The sequence below is a fragment of the Mercurialis annua genome, linkage group LG3 (genome assembly GCF_937616625.2).
Source record: "Mercurialis annua linkage group LG3, ddMerAnnu1.2, whole genome shotgun sequence".
Taxonomy (NCBI): domain Eukaryota; kingdom Viridiplantae; phylum Streptophyta; class Magnoliopsida; order Malpighiales; family Euphorbiaceae; genus Mercurialis; species Mercurialis annua.
In genome coordinates this window covers 5,696,429-5,717,409 of record NC_065572.1, presented here as the reverse complement: position 1 = coordinate 5,717,409, position 20,981 = coordinate 5,696,429, and the positions used below count along the sequence as shown (strand labels likewise).

Genomic DNA, 20,981 nt, shown 5'->3' with positions numbered 1-20,981 from the left:
TTTTCATTTTTTTTTCTTTCTCCCTCAATCAAAAGTTAAATTCTTCATTATTATTTACCACTGTTATCACATAATAATTGTACTCTCCACCATTTTAAACACTTATATACTATTTTTTTTAATCTTTTTATGCTTTCTTTCTTTGTCAAATCTGTTTAATTGAAATGTTTCTTCGGATTTAATATGAGAATATAGTAGTAGGAAACAAAATCGAGAAATACAATAAGAAAAAAAGTACAATTTCATTGTTATTGTCTTTACTACACCGAGATGCAGTAGAGCATGATAATGGCCATTCAAAACTAACGATAAACAATAACAGTAGCATATCACTATGAATGTTAAAACAATACTAAATATTTAGATTCATACTTCATAATCTAAATAATGCATTAAACCAACCTAAATTAGCAGTTCATACTTCACAATCTAAATTTTACATTTGTATCTTTCTGAGAAAACATAATTTGAATCGAAAGAAAGACCTCTGCACTATGCTGCATGGAAATATGAACACTGAAACGGAAAAAGCTGAAATGAAAAACCCGAAACTATATTTTTTACAAGAATATTTATATTTTTACAACTTCATATTTTTAGAAGTGTATTCAGAAAACAGAAATTAAACATCGACACGTAGGATACAAATACGATAAGTTTCTCTGCGACATAACCTCTGTGTATAGCATACTTCTAGGAATGGTCAATTTTTTTCACAAGGCAGAAGACATCTTGGCTTTGTTCTGAGCATTATGCGGGTTTTCCCTCAACATACTATCCAACTCCTTAACAAACATCTGCATTGCTAGTTTTGGTAAACAAAGAGTAACAAGAATCCCATCTTCACCTTTTTTGTTTCGAACTCCCATGTGGAAGCTAGCCACATGACCCTTGGCAGGCCCCGCGTACACTGCTCGTCCCCACCCGAAATCCACCTCATCAAACCTAACTTTTCCGACACCTGATACTAGGAACGTCCTCACCATCGTATACCAAGGCCTACCCTTGATCACCATCAAATCGGCCACTGACCGCATGTACTCTTCAGTAACATATTCTTTAGCTTGTTTTACCAATTCCAATGCGTATCCTAATGGTTTTTTACAGAGGTCCTCTGCTCTTGCTACTGCTGCTGAGTATGCAATGCAGTTGCCGTAGTAACCATCAGGAATCGGAGGATTGAATTTGTTACGAGCATTAACAATGCATATTACACGCATTTCTTCATTGGGGTTTGGTTGAAGTGAAATGGCGCGACACCTCCAAAAAGATGCAGTTATTAGTTCATAAGTAGAGCAATGATGGAGGTGAGGGGGTGCACACCTTCGAAGTGAAGCTATCTCAACAGGACCAAAAAAGAACGAACGATGGTCCTTTTCAGCAAGTGGTATTTGTTCCTCAGTGTCAACCAGGTCAACATATTCATGGTGTACGCATGTTACATGTGGCGGGTCTCGTGCATTTAATAGGTGCCTATCCCATATTGGCAGGACTGAGGGGGCATGTGCTCCGCGTGCAATCTCGCCTAAGCTTGACCAGAACTGTAGATAGCCTCCTCCGTCGCTTATGGTGTGGTTGAGACGAACAGCCAGAATGATTCCTCCGCATTTGAGCAGTGTTGCCTACCAATCAAAAAAAGAAAAAATGGGATTTGAATATTCGCCAATAATAACCTTAATTCCTGATTTTACCAGCAATAACTTTTTTCTAATAACAGTGAAATCAAAGATATTTTGTGACAGCCATTTCTACTACCAATCTTCTGAAATGATCCAAGTAAAATAGTTGAAACAGAATAAGACTGGTTCCATTTCATATTAAATGCTTCCCAGAAACAATGCCTGTCTCTTAAAGTAATGTTACGCAGTGGCTCAAAAGGCTAGATCAAAGATAAAATAGTTTCTCAAACGGAGTCTAAACAAAATCTCATGTAAATTGCTTGGCTTTAACAGATGCCTTTGCACATAATCACATTACAATTATTGCAAGAGAAAAACATTTATACTCCTACCATCAACCCAGTGATGCCTAAGTTTCAACCTTATTGGGGTGCTATACATACATTCACCTCACACAGATTCACCAAATGGTAATCTTAAAAATAGTGCTATTATTTTAAGGTTTTCCATGCAAAAAAAAAGAAGTTTCATGTCTGAAAGCTAAAGTGTCCAAAACGTTTCCGAAACATATTGAATGAATCTATTACCTGAATAAGCAACAAAGGGCAATCAAGAATTCCGCTAGAACCCGCCACATCAAACAGAAGCTCATCAAAGCAAGGAAACGGAGGCCCGATCACAGCATCATCACCAAACTGATCGAGCCGAACATCGGCAACAGCTTCCACAAACAAAACCCCTTCACCAGTACACTCAACGACAAGCTTCCGATTACTATCAGCCAATTCCCTAACTCTACCCGCAAATGGATAGTAAAACACGAGCGTTTCAGCAAGTGCTTGTTTAATGACACGAACTGGGTCATTTTCTTGCATTGAAGGGTGGTAATTGTACAAATGAATGAGTGGGATTTGAACTCTGAGACCATCTTGATCGTCTATGTCTGACAAGAGTTTGAATTCGTGTGGTGTAGGCTTAGCTGGTTTGATCAGCTCTGGTTCGTGTCGATGCACTTTGAAAACCAGTGGTGCCATTGATGAGTTTTTTGGTCGGTTGACTCTCGTCTGACTTCCATTGACGTTTTTTAATTTATTTCAGGTGATTGTCAAAAAGAAATTCAATTTCAATGGGTTGAGAAGATATGAGCTTCATTATGGACTGTGTTGGGCCTAATTCTAGATTGCCCATGTAAGATGGCGTTTTTGGGCCTGTTTGTTTTGAACTACATTAGATTTAAATAATTTTAAAATAATTTTTTATTAGAAGTTTACATATTTAATTTAAGATCGGATCCAAATCACCACATAGTTATTTTAAAAATGTAAGTCATTTTTATATTTTAAAAATAATGTGGATTGGCTAACTTTTTTGAGACTAAATTAGCTAGTTTATTTGCTTTTCTTTTTGTTACTTGAAATGATTAAAAGGTATAAATTTTAATTAAAAATAGTCAAGAAAAATACATCACTATACAGTTTAATATCACGTCATTCATATAACAAACTAATAAACTATTTGTCATATTAAACAATTTAGTAATAAAATATAAATTAAAATTGGAAAAATTTATTTAAATTGTTATAAAATAATACCTAATATTATCCAATAGATCACTAATATTTTTGGGTTACGTGTACGCCGGGGTCGGGTTTCCGGGTAGGAAAAAAAATTTCGCAAGAGTTAAAAAGTAAAATAAAAAACAGTTTAGTTTTGAGAAAGAAAAAAAGAAAAACAATTGTGCGGCTGTATCGTTTATAAACAAACAAAAGAATTTGACAGTCTTCCTTTCTCTCTCTAAAACCTGTCTCTATACATCCATTTAATCTCTTTTGTTCTTATTCTACTTTTTTTATTTTGTCTTTACTTTCAATTTTATTAAATATAAAATCAATTTTTAATTTTATTTCTTCGTCTTCCAAGTTTTAATTCATTATTTGATCTCCTCCCTTTGTTTTTCTTAATTTATTTCGACATTTTAGTGAATCTGATTTTGATAGTGGCGGTGGTCGTGACGGCGGTGATAGTGGTGGTTTATGGATCAAAATCGAAGAATGGGATTATGTTGTAGGGTTTGAGTTGTGTTATGTGTGTGTGAGTGAATGAGAATATGGGTTTAGAATCCGTTGGTGGGTTTTTCTTGGGCAATAAACCTGAAAAAAACCCGAATTGGGTTGGGTTTTCTAATTAATCGCTGATCAATCTTGATTGTTGAGTTTGGCACCCTAATTTCGTGTAATTTATTTAATAAAATTGAGAGATGAGGCGATTCTTGGTGGTAGGGGTTTGATAATTGGGTTTGTTTTTGTTTTACGGATTTTCAATGGATGAAGCAGTAGTAGGGGCTAATGAAGCTCAAAAGATGGAGGCGTCATCGTCGTCTTCTTCAGTTAGTAGGTGGAAGCCCAAACAGTTAGCATTTGAATCCTATGAGCTCCATAATGAAGCTGTGAAAGGGAGCAAGAAGGAAGCTTTTCGGGTTGTTGTTCGAAAACCTGTGAGTGTTTTTGTAATCGTTGCTTACTTATTTAAAGTTTGTTTTGTATATAGTTGACTGAATTTTATTATTTGGGTTGAGTTTGCTTATTAAATGGGAGCTTAAAAATGTGAAATATAAGAGGTAAAGTAGGGACTTCTCTAGTGGAATGAGTGGAAATTGCGATTTATATTGGAAATTTGATGGAACTTTGATTGCTGTTTGTGTTGGATTGAGGCCTCACAATAGCATTTGTTTGGATATGTACTTTGTGTTTGCAAAATTTCTTTCTAAAACATAAAAGCAATAATGAGGCAGATGTTTAAACCTATTGGGCTATGATGCATTCGAAATTGTGATTGTTATGCGTTACTTGGTTTATTTTATTACATTTCTTGAATTGCTTTTTCTTTAATACTGATTGTTGTTGCAATGGCATACAAATGCACCATGCTAAATATAAAAGAACTGGATGAAAGACACAACTATTTTAAGTGCTATCTATCTCATGCAATGCAACTATAGAATAGGCAGGTAAGCATTCGGAGGAATGTGATAAGCTCTGAAGAGGACTTTGCGGAAAAAGGTTGAATTTTTATACTCTCTTATCACAATCTGTTACAATTAACACTAGGTTGTTCGAGTGCAAAACAAAAAACAAAAAAGTAGATAAGTGGAGAAGTCAAATATACAGATTTGTATGGTTCATGCTTAGCATTTTTCTACAAGCATAAGTGGTGAACAATGTAGAATAATAGAAGGTGCAGCATAAGAAAGAGAGACTCCTAAACCTAAAGCTTAAGATATATCAGTTACAAACATTCAGGAGGATATTTATTATAGGGTTTGTCTGTCTTTGTGTATGGAGTTGAAGCATGATCCTACAAACTACAACCTGAACTGGTCTAGAAATACTTGAGATGCAAGAAAACAGGTCGATTGGTTCATAAAGTGATTGGTTGATTACATGATCAGACGCATCACTCAAAGATATTATCTGCTGATTGTAACTTCAATTATAACTTTGATCTTAATTTATTCACCTTTACATATAACTATTTGAAAAATAGAGCCAAACTGTACACATGAGAGTTGATGGTTATAATGTTGAGATTAGGCTTAAAGAACAGCAAACTGTAAGTTACTATACATTTTACCCAAATTCATATAGTTGAATTTGAACTTCAGTTTGGCGGAAGGAAACTTCATACAGGAGGCATATAGAAGGGGAGACAAGAAACCTTTCTCTCCACCTCGTTTATGATTGTCAAGTAGATGGATTTGATTGAGGTCACAAGGTGGAGGGAAACATTCAATATGAGGTTGGTTTTCCGTAGTGAAGGCCAAAAAAATTTAGTTAATTTTCTTGTGGACTTGATTTGTTTGCATTTGCTCTTTGGAACTCATCTAAGGCTTAGGAAGTGGTCTTCCATGTGTGTTTCCTTGTGCATTTTACAGTAGGCATATAAAGTGTTTTGAGATAAATATTTTTGTGAGTGTTGGATAATCAGAAACTCTGCATTTGGTTTTTCTTATGCATTTAGAGAATGCATCTATGTTCTATTACCAATATCTTGGTGAGTGTTGAAAATCAGAAAATCTTTATTTGTCATATAAATGTAATAAAGCATAAGTAGAAACGGGAGTCGCCAGTGTGAAACTTGTTAGAAGTGCCAGAGTTAAATTTCCTTTTGTGATAGCTGCACTGTGATTTTTTGATCCAGTTTTCTCTTCTTAATGAAGGAATTAAGTGCATATATTTAAGACGATATCTCATGTTCTATGCAATTCGCTGTTGATTTTCTCATAAGTGGACCAGCACTTCAGCAAACCAAAAATAGGTATTACGGAATGCATAGTGTGATAATGATTTTTACTTGATTGTGCAACTTTAATGAAGGTTAGGGATGAAGGATATGAATTAGAAGTAGGTGAAGAAGTGTCAGTGACCATTTCAGCTGTACGGGATCCATCATGTAAAAGAGAAATAGGGTGACTTTGGGATGGCAGCACCTTGGAACCAAGATGTGATGATTTTGGAAAACAAGATGTATGATTGCAAGATTTGCTTTTCAACTAAGAGGATACAGTATCGAAAGAGTTAGGTCATTGCTTTATGGAAGTAAATGCTAGGCAGTGAATGCTAAGTTTTAGTTAAATGAGATTTTTGAGGTGAAATGAAAAAATACAAGAATATATTGAATATGAGATGCGTATTTAGAGGAAGTTGAAGGTGGGAATATTGGGGATGTATCAAATAGGAACTGATTGAGTGGATTTGGCCCTATTCAAAATACCTACAAATGAATATCCAATTGCTTTTTAGTGAAACACTTGACTATCCTTTTTATTTGTAGTACTGTTTTTGTGATCCTTTTACCTCGTCTTGGAGAATGATGAGAGACTTAGACCGGAAACAAACTGTTCCCAAATCTCAATAATGCATCGGTAGATAACATATGATTCATTCGGAATTCTTTAATTTGGAATGAAAGGGTTTACTTTGACCGTATAACCCGTTCCCTGTGTCTTTCTTTCTATTGCATTCTATCTCATCGTATTACATTCTGGGTGCTGAGAACCTGTTATGGAAGGGACTGTATGTAATTTACTGCCAGATGTTCCCACTAGGTCAGCATTATGACAATCCTATAGAATAGTTAACCTCCCCGTTTATGCCTTCTACTTTGCTGCATATTAATCTATTTGCAGCAATTCATTGGATTACCTTTTTATCTTGGAACCTATCTAACATTATTTTGGTTGATGCTATCTTGCTACAAGTTGTAGAACCGCTACTTGAGTCAAAATTGTATGAGAGATTTCTCTTCACTGACTAGCAGCTTTTACTTTTTGCAGTTGGTGGCAAGACTAACCAAAGACATTATTGAGACATATCAAATTTGTAATCCGCAATTCAAGTTTTCTGAAGAATTAAATCCAAAAAGATATTTGACCAGCCCATCAATTGGAGTATTGAATGATGGATTTGATAATGCAAATTCTGACCTGATTCTGAACGTAAATTTTGTCTTGGTGAATCTAGAGACACAGAGAAGGTTTGTTCATGATTGTCACTTTCATTTACTCATTGATGTTTTAAGCTTTTTGATGCCAAAATCTTATATTGTACAAACTTGGTGGCTGAAAAGTTTTTGGATTTACTTTGAAGGGGTCTGTACTGGACTAGAGGTATAGATTTAAAGGTGGCAAGTTGTTGCTGGATTTTGCATTTTGAATCGAACAATTATTTTGGGGCTGACTTGATGTAGTTTAAATAATAGAAAGTAGAAAGTAACACACAATTGGAGTAGAAACAGAGCACAAAGGCAAGTGAGGTTTATTAACAATCTGTCAAAAGCCCTCTAAAGTGCACATTAGGTCCTTTTTAAAATTTGATGAACATACATTGAAACTGATCTTCTTTTGCTGATAGCATGTCCTCGAAAAGTCAAAGAATGGTGTACTGTACGTCACTAAATTGTCACTTGTAAAGTATGAATTCTATTATTTGTAAAATTAATTTCAACAACATTATGTGAAATTTGCAGATACATTGTCAAAGATGTTCTTGGCCAAGGGACTTTTGGCCAGGTTGCCAAATGCTGGGTTGCAGAAACCAACAGCTTTGTTGCTGTGAAGATAATCAAAAATCAACCAGCTTACCATCAGCAAGCTTTGGTTGAAGTATCTATTTTGGCAGCAGTAAGTAAAACTCCACTTTCACTTTTCAACTCCTGGCAGTTGTGAGCATAATAAGTTCCTTGAGTATTTTTTGCAGTTAAACAAGAAGTATGATCCTGAAGATAAGCATCACATTGTCAGAATTTATGATTCTTTTGTATTTCGGCGGCATTTGTGCATTTGCTTTGAACTGCTTGACACAAATTTGTAAGTTAATTGGAACCACCTGCATTATTTTTTGACAACTCTTAGTGGGAGGGATGCATCTTTAAATTACATTTTATCCTGTCTACGCACTTTTGTTGCATATTCCCTTTGCTCACTTGACATTTTGCTATTTTTTCAGGTATGAATTAATCAAGATAAATCAATTCAGGGGGCTATCCTTGAGCATTGTCCAATTGTTCTCTAAACAGGTTAGCAATTCTTGCTTGGAAGTTATATTGCTGCAATGATGTGACTTTTATGGGAGTTGCTCATTTTTTCCCTTTGCTTTTCTCACAAGATTTTACGTGGGTTGGCTCTGTTAAAAGATGCTGGGATTATTCATTGTGATTTGAAGCCAGAAAACATTCTGCTATGCACAAGGTGAATTACTTACTTATATTGATTCTATAATAGCTGTTTGTGTTTCTTATTTATTTTTAATTCAAATTTTTGAACTGGAAAAACAGTATGAAGCCGGCAGCAATTAAAATAATCGACTTTGGATCAGCATGCATGGAGGATCGTACGGTTTATTCCTATATTCAGGTCCATAATTATTTTATTACCAAAGTTTTCTTGTTTTCCATTTCATGTGTAACTTTTTGTGATTGCAAAGTTCTGTTTATTCTGCAGAGTCGTTACTACAGATCTCCTGAAGTCCTCCTTGGATATCAGTATCCTTTTGAAATGCGGATCTGTTTTATTCTTTCTGTAATTTCCTTATACATATGTGTCTTTCTGGACGTAATATTATATTTACTCCAGAAGTAATTTGACCAGACAGATGCCCAACCTATTATTTTGATAACTGCATTATCATCCGTCCATTAATCTTAAGCTTGACCACCCCCTATTACTAAATTGCAGCTTTAACTTCATTCCTTGGTTAATTTGAGTTGAGTTGACTTGTATCCTAGTATGGTGTCATGGTGGTTTAGCTTCGACCTTAACCCTTTACAGATATACAACAGCCATTGACATGTGGTCCTATGGCTGCATAGTTGCAGAATTGTTTCTAGGCTTGCCACTCTTTCCTGGAGCTTCAGAATTTGATCTTTTGAGAAGAATGGTTGAAATTCTTGGGTAAGTCGTATTCTTTCTGCCGGTAACTAAGATCTAGAATTTTGACATTGTGGGATGAAAATTTTGTGTTTTTTGAATTCTCCTGAATTATCTGATATCCCTGTCTCATCACTGAATATTCTTGAGATAAAACATTCATAGTTTCTGTGTCGGTGGTATATTATCTTCAAAATCATTTGATTCTGCAAGTTGTAGCAATTTGTTTTCTTTGATTCCAATTTTTTAATTTTTAGTGGACCACAATGGTGAAGATAGTTAAGGATTATATGATAAGTGCTTTTTAGAGTTACTTGCAGCCTGCACTAAATAAAAATAATCATTTATTAGATACGGCGGCCAAAAATGATAATCATCACGACTTATTCAGACATGGAATTAGAATGACTTTTTATTATATATTTAATCGTGATCTGAATGTTTAAGTTGGTGAAATGTTACTTCTAGATACTTATCTATCAACAATTAATTAAGAAATGAACTGAGCTTTCAAATGCACGTAAAGGCTGGCATTTGTCCTGAGGCACTACATGAAGATGTTCTATTGGTTAGGAGCGAGAATAGAATGGAAAGTTGCACAAAATTTGATGAGAAACAACAACCATTCAGTATCGACAAGGCTTTAAGAAATAAAATGGATGTCTAAATATATGCATAATGGAGCAGTATTGTTTCCTTCACGTAAGCCTCTTGTTGTTAACTACGGAATTCTCCACTAAATATGATATGGCTAGTATAGATCTAATTGTTTTCTTGCAGTAATCTGTACATTGTGATGTGGAATGAAAATTCTAAATTTAGGAACATAGTCCTTAGTTATGGAAATAAGCAGTTTCAGCTAACTCATTTATTGGGGAAGTTCATCAAGTCAGAAAATACATTTTAGGCAGGAAATCTGCTTTATTTATATCATGGGTATTTTAGTAATCTTTTATTTTTTAGAAAATAAACTTATTTTAGTATCTTTAGGAGTCTTTAATTATTTGTTGAGTCATATTTGCAATCGTTGTTGGATTATGATTAGTTCTATTCCTTATTTTATTTTAGAGTTTAAGATCAAATATTAATTTGGGTTAGTTTTATAAATCCTTAAGTTTGTAGAATTATTTCTCTATATCTATTTAAACTTGTATGAAGTTCATTATCAGATTTGAATTTAGTAAAACTGAAGATTGTTGTAATTAGCACTTTGCTGATTCAATTCTCTTTTTTCTTCTCATTAAACGTGATTGCCATGTGTAGGTGTGATTCCTAAGGAAACTATCAATTTTTTCTTTATTTTCTCTTAATCTCCAGACTTGAAATCCTACTCCTAAAATTCGCTTCGGGTGAATTTTACTAAAAGATGAGTCGAATAAATTTTTCAAATCTGTCCTACATCACATTGATTTTTAACTTACCATTTTAAGAAAAACAGAAAAGGAATCATTTATACCTTTTTGGACTAGCTTTGAGAAATTCTTTTCCCTAATGATGTTGTCATCTTGCTTGATTTTCCAAACCCTGTTTGCTGCTTGATACTATTATTTCTTTTTGGCAGTAGCCAGATAAAAATATTGATGCAAGTATCCAATTCCAAGTATTATCTGTTGTGGTTATGTATGCGGGGGCCTTTATGATAATGTGGACTCTTAATGCACTAACTCCGTGATTAATTTTTTAGCTTTGAATGGCATTGTATTCCTGCTTCCCCAACCCCATCAACTTTCCCCACTACTTTATATGGTGACACCATATTTGAATTTGACGTTACTGATAGCTGACAGAATTAAATGGAATGGATTATGTTCGCTGTAATCCTCTCTTTTTTTATGAACATTTATTGTTGTAATTCTGTAAGCAAGGTTGCTTTTACTACTAAGTGACCTAGGGAGGTTTTTGTAAAGTTGGTCCACCTTGAATACCAGGTACACACATGCATTTGAAGCTACACTCAGTGACTACATTTTTCCCTGAGAAGTTATAATTTTCTTATAATTTTCTCCTTAATCTCACTTTTGTTTTATTTTTAATCGATGGAATTTAAATTCCATGGTGGGGGATGACTTTCCCTAAACATGGGGAATTGACATTTTTAGCCTATGGTTTATTATGTATGGATGACTGTTGGGGCTTGCATGAATATCACTGTGATTCTTATTTATGAATTTGAGTATTTTTTTTCCTTCTATTTACTGCCTGCTTCTTCTCCACGCCATTTTTCTAATTTAGTCATATGGGATTTTGAAAGCACCATTCTGCTGTTTCTCGATCATTACTAATTATTTTTATTGCATATCATTCTAGTATGGCTAAAGTATTTTTAAAATTCAAACCTTTGTGTCTTTTATCAATTACAACCAAACTTTGTATTTTTTACAATTATGTCCATTTTTAAAAGTGTTTTTGCAATTATGTCCAAAATTTTGAATTCCGTTCTTCTAAGTCCAAATATTTGTGTCTTTTATCTATTGCGTCCAAACTTTCATAGTAACTCTTTTTGAAAGTTAGACAATGTTTTTAAGATTTGGTCGTAATTGATAAAAGATATAAAAGTTTGGACTTAAAATATGAGATTCAAAGCTTTGGATACAATTGTAAGAAAACCTTTAAAATTGGACATAATTGTAAAAATTAAAAGGTTTGGTCATATAAAAGACGTAAATGTTTGGATTTTAAAAGTGATTGTGCCTTCTAGTATCGCCCCTGTATGCAGAGGTCTCTTTGTGTTTGCTTTTTTATTTATGCTTTAAATTGTTTCTCACTTTAGATGTTAGGGAACTTAAGGGTTTTCCTTTGTGATTGTTTTGAATGCCTTTTTATGTGCTCTTTTATTGTTGTAGTGGACAACCCCCTGGTTATTTACTAAAGGATGCAAAAAATACAAGCAAGTTTTTTAAGTGCGTTGGAAGTATCCACAATGTAGGAAATGGTGAATTTTCCTTGGGGAGCAAAAGTGCTTACCAAGCATTAACGGTGGAAGAATATGAAGCTGTAAGTGTTCATATTCTAGTTTTGCAAAGAGGAAAGTTGGTTAATATACATAAACTTGATATAGATTACAGAGACAAAGCTGTTATTATTTGCATTTTGCCTTCTGTTATTTGTTATGTCCTTACATCCTTATAAACTTGATTTTGATGGTTGCTGGTTTCTTGCCCAGAGGGAGTCGAAAAAACCATCTATTGGGAAGGAGTATTTCCATCATAAGAACCTTGAGGCAATTGTTACAAACTATCCTTATCGGAAGAATTTACCGCAAGAAGACATCATAAAAGGTATTGTTTTTAATCTGTAGAATCTTATTGTGACATATATTTCCTATATGTTTTCCATGTTTCTGGAAATTCATGATGATCTTCTAATTAACTTGAAACAGAAAGTCAAATACGGTTAGCATTGATTGATTTCTTGAGAGGGCTTGTTGAATTTGATCCTGCAAAAAGGTGGTCGCCTTTTCAGGTAATTAATTTTGCGCCAGAATTTATCATATCCTTAGGCTTAAGTGCTCTACGCTGTTCAATTTTGCAGTTCTGAATAATTGGTGTTATACCTCAATTTCTTGCAGGCTTCAAAACACCCTTTTTTAACAGGCGAACCTTTCACCTGTCCATACAAGCCTCCTCCAGAGACTCCTCGCATGGTAAGCCGATCTAACTGTTTTACGTTTTTGTTTGTTTATTATAAATTTTTATATTTTGAGTCAATCAGATCAGTTTTTATATTATCTCTTCAGGTTAATTGTAAGTGACAAGGTAAATGTTCTGTACAAGTCATCTAGCTCTTATTTTCTGTAAATCTTGGTAGAATTTGCTGCCTTTTCTTATGTTGTTTACTTCTTTATAAAAGTAGGTATTTCTCCTTTCCTGAAAGATTAGGCAGCTTGTAAGAACATATTGAGTTTAAGTTGCATGATGCTTGACATCATTGTTGTATGCAACTGAAATTTGCGAGCAACATGCACTCTCTGTTTCTTTGGTAACAACTTGAATTTTACATGTTTGTTTTTTGCTATTTTTATTTTTAGATATGTACAGTTTTAAGTCAGCATTATTCATAGCATTCAATTATATCTTGGCTTATATGAGCTGTGGTAGTTCAGGCATATGTATAGTGGTATTATTCTTTCTAAATGACATTCATATCTCTTTCTGCATATCTGCAGCCTGTTGCGCATAATTTTAAGGTGGATCATCACCCAGGAGGCGGGCATTGGTTTCCTGCTGGTCTTTCTCCTAACGTGAGCTTCTTGCTCCTTCAAATCTTCCTTTGTTTTAATATTTAGTAGGCATTTTATATACTGTCCAAAAGGTTTTATAAGTTTGTAGAAGTGAAGAATATGGAAATTGGTGATATAAAATTTACAACTCTTAAAACTTCAATGCAGATTCCGGGCAGAACTATAGTTTCTCTTCATAATAGTCCTCAATTTCAAGTTGTTCCATATGGACATAGTAATAGTTATGGCAGTATAGGGAGTCACGGTAGTAGCTACAACGATGGTATTGGCCTTGGAAGCAGTTATGGAAGTTATGGAGATAGCAGTAATATGTTTGCCTATTATTCACCAGTTGGTCCATCTGGGATGAATATGCATGCACAAGCTGGTCTATCAATGCTTGGAAGTAGTCCAGAAGCGAGACGAAGGTTTATCCCATATTCACATCCAAATGGAATTGGTGTGAGTCCCTCGACAGGAAATTTTGCACCACTCCCTCTTGGCACCAGTCCCTCACAGTTTACTCCACCAACTTCCTACAGTCAAGTGCCTGTTGGTTCACCAGGACACTACGGTCCAACTTCTCCAGCCAGAAGCAGTCACGGGTCACCTTTAGGAAAAATGGCTGCAGCCACCCAATTTAATAGAAGAAAAAATTGGGGATACTCTGGATGTTCCCAGTCTCAAGAAAATGCACCAGCTTCACATCGGCAAGGACAATTTGTTGACGGATCTAATTCTGCCCAACCTGAAGGTAATCCTTCAGTACCTGGAAATTCACCTTCACACCGACAATTAAATACTGGCACTACAAGCTGGATGCAGCAGCATGGAAGTATTGGAACTTCTGCTGGTCAAACTGCGATTCAGAATATGCCATGCTCCTTTAAGCATTCTGCAATACAGTTCTCTCAAAATGTCGGATCAACTCTTGATAAGCCTGAAGCCAGCATGTCTTTGCCCGATCCAGGAGATTGGGATCCCAATTACAGGTGATGAGCTATAATTTTTATACTGCAATGTTAAACTTTAGCAATTTCAATATTTGACGACGTCCATATTCGTTTTCACGTGGACTGCAGTTATACTTTATTAATTAGAATGCATTTACATTTACTCTGAACCATATTAAGTGATATAATGCAACAAGTTTGATGAGAAACATTATGATACTTGAATTTTTAGGCCCTATCGTTTGGTAAGGAAAAATTAGTCGTTCTTAAATCGAACGGAGGTTAGTAGGAGAATTAATCTCATCAATTTTGTATTTTCTATAATGATTTAATGACTTGTTTGCCTCCTCTACAGTGAGTTGCCACTAGGCCAAGTTGTGATGGATGCTTAGGTCGGGGTGAGCATTTGGTTTAGTCTGTTAAAAAATATTTAACAATAAAGAAAATAACTGAATCTGCATTGAACTTAAAAATATGTATGAATTTTGGCTTCGGGGCTTTCTACTTGGTCCCAGCTTCAGGTTGAAGATTATTGCCTAAGGATTTAATTAAGGTTTAACTTTCTTTATGTATGTAGCCTGGTTGAACATATAGTTGCCTCATATTCTCTGCCAAGCCCAATTACCACCTCTAATTTCCGACTGAAGAAGTCAAATTTAGTGTCATGTTTATTAGAGTCATCTATCCATTATGATCGGGTGCATGGTGGAATCATTAAATTTTTGTTTTACTAAATGCAGAAATATATTTTGACGTAGAATGCGGCATTTGATCATGCTTCTTTCTGTAGTAGCGCACATGGATTCCCAATATTTTGTCATGTTACAAAGAAATGAATAAAATCACATCATGGTTGCTTATTTCGACTTCTACGAAATTTTGGTTTGATTCACGTGCTTAATATTTATGCCTTTATGCTCTGCTCATAGATGTGTAACTCCCATTTTTTATATTTAAAAATGCATTAGTTGTGAGCATGGAACATTTATTTCTTTTCTCTCTCTTTTGTTTCTTTTAGTCATTATAGGATTATTACTCTTTGATGATGTTCTGCTATGAGCATACTGGCTCTATATATTCTGTTCTTATTAACTGTAGTAATTTCTCATTGGTAGTTCGGAAAGTAAGATGCATTTACCTGTAGTAATTGAGTAATTAATGGCTGTTGCTTATATGGCGTCAATTATTTATGTTCCAGTGATGAACTTCTTCTACAAGAGGATGGTTCTGATGTTAGCTCCATTAGCACCGATTTCAGCAAAGGCATGCATCTTGGTCCTGGTGATCCATCAGTTGGTTTTGGAAGATCGAATCGGACATCAAACCAAAGCTCCAGTTTGTTGATTCCGAGGTATACTCTGTATATCTAAAGCATATTGATTTGGCTTTTTTACTAGCATTTATTTGTTGAATAAACATCAAATTGCTGGATTAAATGTTAAGATGTTCTTTTTCTATGACAATGGTGCAGCTTCATTAACATTTGTGGTTGGATTTGCACTGTAAATTTCGAATGTTTTATTGAACTTGAAGTCTCGGTGTCAAAATTTAGAAGCTGTTGATTAATTGAGGGTTGCGTTTGTGTTGTAAATTTTGTGGGATTGGTCATCTCTCAGATATAACAATGCTGCCCGTACTTTTTTTCTTTTTCCTTTATTTTATTGTTTCTATAATACTCTCTATTGCACCTGTGAATGTACAGACAAAATGGATCTATACCAGCATATACACATGCAGACGTGGGCAGCCCTCCTGCAGCTCATGATTTGCATTCTGGATATGGCCGTTCAATGTCAAAGCCTACTCATTTCATGCCACATGTCTCACAAAACTCACCAAGCCGTTTAGGACAGCAATCAGCTCCGCGTTACAACCATGGGAGACCTGCTGTTCGGGGAAGCGAATGGAACCCTATCAAGGTCCAGCCCCCTCAATCCAGCTTTACTTCTGGGGGTCCGCTTTCTCCGGGAAATAGTTCACACAATAATGGCGTGCAATGGGGTATTTCTGTTTATGTTGACAATCTTTTGTTATTTTGTTTAATTATTACTGTTTATTTCTATTTTTATTCAAATTTACATTTTAACACGTATAAAACTTATTGGCTTATCAAATTATCATTACTCTTTCCAATTGTGTTTTTGTCTTTGCAAGTTCAACATATGTAGAACTGAAAGGTTTCTCTGAGAGATGGGATAAGTTGATATGATATTGATTGATATTACATTCTATTGTAGGGCGTAGGGCCAATTATCCCGGGACAAGCATACCTCCACCATCCCGAGGCAGAAAAGACTACGGAAGGATTGCCTAATTTTGGAATCAGCCATTATTATTTTTTAAACGGTGACGGTTTATGTTTTGAGTGTTGGAAAGAAATCTGTACTTGATATAGTTCACAAGCCTAGTGGGCTGATGCTAAGAAAATCCTCACCTAGACATGTTCATTCGTTGTGCTTGCATTAATATAATTCATGGTTGTAATTTTTTTCCTCTTTCAAACTTTTCACTTGAAAATTCATCTGTTATTTTCATTATGCTTTGATCTATTGCCATTTCTAATTTTTCTTACCTCGCCAATCTGAAGATAATATTTCATTTTTTAAGGAATCTAATCTGTTTTTTGAGTGTGATTTGCAGCTGCTGCAAAGTATTTCAGGTGGGAGTTAAGGTTAAAGGGCGCCATTGCAGTATCCAAGTAGGTCGTAGAGAATTATATCATACTTTTCATTTGAGGAATTTTATAGAATGAACTCATTCACTTTATATATATTATTGCATCTATTTTAGATAATTTTAGTTGTAATTTTTTAATCATGTTGTAGCACGGGTTGCGATTATCAGTTTTATTAGACGGTTTCTTCAGAATTTTCTGAACCATCTGTTTGCATGTAATACCATATTCTGTATGCGTTTTGTGCTAGGAGACTGTTTACAAAAAAAGATTTAACAAGATGTTTATTCTTCTATAACTCAATCTCGAGATCAGTTTTTGCTTTATGCTATTACCTGAACTCGAGATCCAACACATTTTTTTATTTATATTTAAATAGTTTTAAATTTGATTTTTCAATTTTTACTTCAAAGTTATTAATTCTTTTGTGTTAGACGTTGAAAAATTACATTTATGCATATTGTAATATAAATTATTGAGCAAATTACTTGAAGGTTCTCACATTCACAGTTTGAAAATCAAACGATTTGGTACCTCAGTTTTGATTTTGAAAACTATAAGGCTCTAGTTCGGTTAATAATTTGAATTTTACTTTCAAACAATTCGGTAACTCAGCCTTAATTATATAAACGATTTGTTACATGTAAATGATTTGGTACCACACATTTCATTTCGTTAACGATTTAGTACCTATATTTAACAGAAGAGCCTTATAGTTTACAAAATTAAAATTGAGGTACTAAATCGTTTGATTTCAAACAAGGGATACCAAACTATGAGTTATGGAAAATGTGAGGGGTCTTAGAATAATTAGCTCTAAATTGTTTAACTATAAAACTTGTGTACTTGTCAAATAAGTTGATGACCTAACTAACTTGTATCAATATCACAAGGCAGGTTCCATTTCTTTAGCCTATTAGTTCTGTAATAAATCCTTGTTATTTGATGTTAGTTGGATTGTTTTTTTGATTATATTATATTTACTTTTTTTTTTAAATGTGAATGAAAAGGCTAGTAATTCCTTAATCTTAATCACATTTAGTTAGTATTGTTTATGGGAAATATTATGAATAGATTGTAGAGAAATTTTTTTTCTTATGACTTTAAGAATGTGTTTGGTATTATAAATTTTAAGAAATTTATATGAACACTTACAATATTCGTTTTTTATAAGTTGTAAAATCATTTAAAAAAACATTCTCTCCCTTTTTTTGTGGAGCTTTCTCTCTACCCTAGGCAACTAGGGTTAGGGTTTTTTCTTCAATTTTGAAGGTTTTTCTATCGTTTCATCGAGCTGTCTACGCCTATTACTAGTGCGTTCCTTGTCTTTTATTCTGGTAAGTTAAGGTGGTAAGTATGGAGGAAGGTTTGATTGCTGCTTGTTCTCAGTTGCGTCTAACTGAGGATGAGCTGGAGACAATAACATTAGAGGACGTCATTGACGATAATGCAGATGTTAAGGCGGAACTGAGTTTGGTAGGGAAATTGTTGACACGAAAACCCTACAATTTAAACCACATGAAGAATGCGCTGATGGGTGCCTGGAGATTGGCGAAAGGGTTTTCGGTTAGAGACATTGGGGATGAGCTGTTTGTGTTCGAATTTTCAACTAAGCTGGATAAAAACAGAATATTGCGCGAAGGTCCGTGGAATTTTGATAAACAGTTGATATTACTAGAACCTATGTCGGGGAACATGCAACCTAATTAAATGATTCTAAAACATTGTCCGGTGTGGGTTAGAATTTATAATCTCCCGATGAATTGTAGAGGTCGGGCTGCCCTTAGCAAGGTAGGTTCGAAGCTGGGGAGAATCATGGAGGTGGATGGGGAGAGTGGGGAGTGCAATCGCTACGGCAGGGTTCGAGTTAACCTGGACGTTTCTAAGCCAATCATTCGAGGAACAAAGATCATAAACCTTCTTGGAGAGCCGTGTTGGATTCCATTCAAATATGAACGTATCCAAAATTTCTGCTATTGGTGTGGTATGCTAGACCACCTTGTTGCGGATTGTGAAGAGAAGCCGGAAGAGACGGAGGTGTCAGACTGGCCTTACGGACCTGGCCTTCGGGCTACTCCTCGTAAAAGAAGTCTGATGGGTAGTAGACAATACCATAGTGTGAACCAGAAGAGTATGGACGGCCAATCTACATCAGGATCTCACTCTAACATTGGTGAAATCCCTACGGCGGTAAGAAGAAGTTTGAATCTGGATGAGAATGTGGGCGTTGATAGCTTGGAGAGGGTTAATATGGGGACATTACAGCAGGCTGCTGTTCATTATAAGGGTGAAAGTAGTCACAATATACAAAATGTTATAGAGACGGGAGATAGAGAAGTAGTGGATGGTCTTGTGGATGTACGCATTCAGCAAGTGCAGACTGTTGATGGCCGTGAGGTTGATCATACGGAAAGGGTGAAGGTTGGAAATCTCAGTAGTGCAAAGAAGAGGGGTAAAGAGGGTTCCTGGAACCGGAGTAAAACTAATAGAGCAGGCTCAGCTAGAGGGACGGAAGACGTAAATCAGATGAAAAAATCCAAGCGAGATCGTAGTATGATTGATGAAGGATATTCGGTAGACCTTTTCTCAAAGAAAGTTAGAGATGGGTTATCGTATCAGTTTGAACAATTTGAGATATCGGCGGAGACTGGCGAACAGTCCCGCCGGACGCAATGAAACTCTTTAGTTGGAACCTCCAAGGATTGGGGAATCCTTGGACGGTAAGAGCTCTTAAATTATTTATTAAAAATAATTCCCCAGATGTGTTCTTTTTGATGGAAACTAAACTAGTTCAAAGTGAGTTCAGTAGTATTAGCCGTAGTCTTCATTTTTTTAATTTTTTTGTTGTTGACTCAAATGATAGGAGAGGTGGTCTTGTTCTGGGTTGGAGAAACAACATTGATGTCCAGATTTTGAGTTTACTGTTACTGATGTTTCGATCAATGTTAGTTGGGTAGGTGTCGGCATATATGGTTGGCCTGAGTCTCCGAATAAGGTTCGGACATGTGACCTTATCAAACAGCTCCGGGGTTTTAACCCTCAGAAGTTGCTTATTTTCGGTGATTTTAATTTGCATCTCTTTCACTACGAAAAAGAGGGCGGAAGGTGCAGTGATCAGAGGGAGTTGGATAATTTTAAAGATGCTATTGATGAATGTGGGGTGGAAGATTTGGGGCATTCTGGAGGCAAGTTTACATGGACTAACAGACGTAAGGATGACAATCTCATTCAAATCCGCTTGGACAGATTTCTTGCTAATCTGAGATGGCAGGAGGTGTATCCTGGCTGGAAGGTAGTTCATTTAACGAGATATAGTTCTGACCATAATCCTGTGTTGCTTACCACTGCGGTTCCGCCTCAAATGGGGAGTAAGCCTGCTCGGATTTATCGGTTTGAACAAATGTGGATGGCTCACGAACAGTTCGACGATGTGGTGGTCTCGGCGTGGGGGGAAAACAATGACTCTTCTTTGGATTTTATGACCAAGATGGAAGGTTGTGGTGCTCATCTTAAATCCTGGGCATATAATAATTTCGGTAACCTGTCAAAACAGCTCAAAGAGAAGTTGGCAGAGCTGCACGTTATTCAGTCCAGTATTGGATGTGAGGCCAAATATAGGAGGGCGGGCATGGTATCAGCTGAACTTGACGACCTCCTCTCAAAAGAAGAGATCATGTGGAAGCAGCGTTCTCGAGCGGATTGGCTTAGGGAAGGTGACCGCAACACGAAATTCTTTCACCATAAAGCATCCAATCGAAAGAAGAATAATGCGATTCATCGCATTCGGGACAGCAGTGGTAGTTGGCGTAACGGTAAGGAGGTGAATGCTATGATTGAGGATTACTTTCGTCATCTATTCACCACTTCCGATCCCACAAACCAATCGGTGGTTATTGATTGTATTGACACGGTTCTTTCAGCAGACCAAATTTCCGAGATTCAAAGACCCTTTCGGGAAGATGACATTAAAATAGCTCTGAAGCAAATGGGTTCTCTTAAGGCTCCGGGTCCTGACGGTATGCCTGTCCTGTTTTATAATTCGTATTGGCATGTGATTGGTCGAGATGTTACGAGGTGTGTCCTTGATTTCTTG

General features: G+C 35.6%; 2 protein-coding genes across 2 annotated transcripts; one reads left to right on the top strand and one right to left on the bottom strand.

The window, feature by feature from the left end:
• Positions 1-532: 532 nt before the first annotated feature.
• LOC126675531 (benzyl alcohol O-benzoyltransferase-like) lies at positions 533-2,732 on the bottom strand. The gene is made up of 2 exons (XM_050370184.2): positions 2,207-2,732; positions 533-1,622 (listed from the first exon to the last, which is right to left on the bottom strand). Exons 1-2 carry the CDS (start codon positions 2,651-2,653, stop codon positions 714-716), a joined length of 1,356 nt encoding a protein of 451 aa, XP_050226141.1. The 5' UTR covers positions 2,654-2,732; the 3' UTR covers positions 533-713.
• A 649-nt stretch (positions 2,733-3,381) lies between these two features.
• On the top strand, positions 3,382-16,785 carry LOC126675530 (dual specificity protein kinase YAK1 homolog). The gene is made up of 18 exons (XM_050370182.2): positions 3,382-4,113; positions 6,952-7,151; positions 7,644-7,797; positions 7,874-7,983; positions 8,123-8,192; positions 8,282-8,364; positions 8,451-8,529; positions 8,617-8,657; positions 8,944-9,066; positions 11,886-12,036; positions 12,206-12,320; positions 12,422-12,504; positions 12,611-12,685; positions 13,208-13,282; positions 13,430-14,253; positions 15,413-15,565; positions 15,917-16,215; positions 16,452-16,785. Exons 1-18 carry the CDS (start codon positions 3,940-3,942, stop codon positions 16,526-16,528), a joined length of 2,886 nt encoding a protein of 961 aa, XP_050226139.1. The 5' UTR covers positions 3,382-3,939; the 3' UTR covers positions 16,529-16,785.
• The last annotated feature ends 4,196 nt before the right edge of the window (positions 16,786-20,981 follow it).

Coding starts and splice junctions, on each gene's coding strand:
- LOC126675530 (XM_050370182.2), top strand. CDS start 3,940: ATGGATGAAGCAGTAGTAGGGGCTAATGAAGCTCAAAAGATGGAGGCG. Junction 7,152..7,643: donor AATCTAGAGACACAGAGAAG/GTTTGTTCATGA, acceptor TGAAATTTGCAG/ATACATTGTCAAAGATGTTC. Junction 8,365..8,450: donor AACATTCTGCTATGCACAAG/GTGAATTACTTA, acceptor CTGGAAAAACAG/TATGAAGCCGGCAGCAATTA.
- LOC126675531 (XM_050370184.2), bottom strand. CDS start 2,653: ATGGCACCACTGGTTTTCAAAGTGCATCGACACGAACCAGAGCTGATC. Junction 1,623..2,206: donor GCCCTTTGTTGCTTATTCAG/GTAATAGATTCA, acceptor TTTGATTGGTAG/GCAACACTGCTCAAATGCGG.